Source organism: Phytophthora parasitica (genome assembly GCF_000247585.1).
Source record: "Phytophthora parasitica INRA-310 unplaced genomic scaffold supercont2.7, whole genome shotgun sequence".
Lineage (NCBI taxonomy): Eukaryota > Oomycota > Peronosporomycetes > Peronosporales > Peronosporaceae > Phytophthora > Phytophthora nicotianae.
In genome coordinates this window covers 1,697,626-1,699,372 of record NW_008648993.1, presented here as the reverse complement: position 1 = coordinate 1,699,372, position 1,747 = coordinate 1,697,626, and the positions used below count along the sequence as shown (strand labels likewise).

Here is a 1,747-nt window from a genome sequence, read left to right as displayed (position 1 = left end):
ACAAACGAATACAATTTAATGGAATCCTTCCGTCCGAAAATTCCATCACTTTTGTCATTGCCTTGCACTTCTTTTGGACAACCGCTAAATAATAGCCGAAGTTGTGTTTTCGAATCCAACCGGAGGGGGAGCACAACAAATATTGGAAAACACAGAAAGATGAGGCAGAGTCACACACAAAAAAGCTTGTACACATCACAACACATCGATTGCTCCACTTGTTAATACGGCGAATATAATAGCATCCTACCCAATCATCGTTGAGCAAACGAAATAATTATAGCTTATCATATTAACCGAAATTTGAAAAATTGAACGAGGCGACATCCACGACAACGAGAAGGGGGTGAACGTGCAAGGAGCGATCGCAGCTACACTAGGAACTGGTGGACACACTAAGGGCAGTGAGCAGGATAATAACGGACAGCCATGCCGCAAAAGCTTCCATGGCTCGAAGTCACTGTCGGCGTCAGAATCAGCGACGGCAAGGAGTTTTTGGAAACTCTCAAGGCCTACAAACTGACACGTAGCCAACCTACCGCTTGCTCCATATGCACCAACCCTTTACTTCATCAAATGCGGTATGGGCTGTTAGAATGCATATCTACGACATGCAAGGACTACGCCCCTACGATCAAATGCCCCTGGCGCGGAAAAATTCTCACATGTGAGCGCTCCAACATCATGGCTGTTTACGAGCTAAACGAACACTTTTCTAACGTGGTTGAACCTCGCAAAAAAGTGATGCCACCACCACAGAAAGAGTTTTGCAAGGAGATGGCGGAGCAAGGATTGAAATTCGGAATGAGATGAAGATCAAGATGCAATTGTCAGAGGATACAGCGCCTACACTAAAAATGGTGCAGAATCTGGTGAATTATTACTCTTGAACAAAACTCGGCAACAATGATCGCCACGATAAGATCATGCAAATGGTGCGCGATGCAGCTTTTACCGGTCGAGGAGAACATGCACAAGCTTTCATGTTTGGGTGGGATTTAGATGTGGATGGAAAACCTGTCGTTGGAAACGGGTCAGACAACAACCCATTTTTGGTTGGAATCACATCTAAAACGCTGTTGGTGCGCCTTGGTCGTGATCCTGGAACCTACATTCTTCACGTTGACGCTACGTTCAAATTGAACCAGGTCTCCTACCCCGTATTAGTTTTGGGTATGTCAGACAAGCGGCGGCGGTTTCACTTGACGGCGATGGTGATCGTCTCTCAAATTGTAGAGGACATGTACACGAAAGCGTTTGCGGCGTTGAAACGTGTATATACAGCAGTCACAGGAAAGCGGCTGATGGTATACTATGTTATGGGAGACGCGTATGACGCACAGTACAATGCCATTGGTAATACTGTGGGGGAAGGCCAACCGTTTGTGTACCTCATGTGCTTTTTCCACGTTATGAAAAATGTGAACGATCGATTGAAATCAGTGGAGGACATGTTGGCGAATCGCGTACGAAAGGATATTTACGATCTTCATTTCGCTGCGAGCCTTCAGGATTTCGTGACTAAGGCCTACAACATTCTGGCTGTTTGGAGATCCGATGAAGCCACGAGAAGTTTCGCAGATTACTTTAACAAAGTATGGCTTTCCGGGAAATTTATTAGGTGGCAATTGTAATGGGCTTGCTACGTGCCCACTACTTCGGCTTACACGTTAGCGCACGTGTATGAGGAAGCGTAGTTTGCTTAAACTTAGATTAACTATACTTACGTCTCGTAAGTATAGATTTA

The 1,747-nt window shown here is 45.3% G+C and overlaps 1 protein-coding gene across 1 annotated transcript; it reads left to right on the top strand.

Moving 5' to 3' along the window:
• Nucleotides 1-926: 926 nt before the first annotated feature.
• Nucleotides 927-1,634, top strand: PPTG_05568 (hypothetical protein; the record flags this gene model as incomplete). Its single annotated transcript, XM_008899152.1, has 1 exon — nt 927-1,634. The coding sequence occupies one exon, from the start codon at nt 927-929 to the stop codon at nt 1,632-1,634; it is 708 nt and encodes a 235-aa protein (XP_008897400.1).
• Between the last annotated feature and the right edge of the window lie 113 nt (nt 1,635-1,747).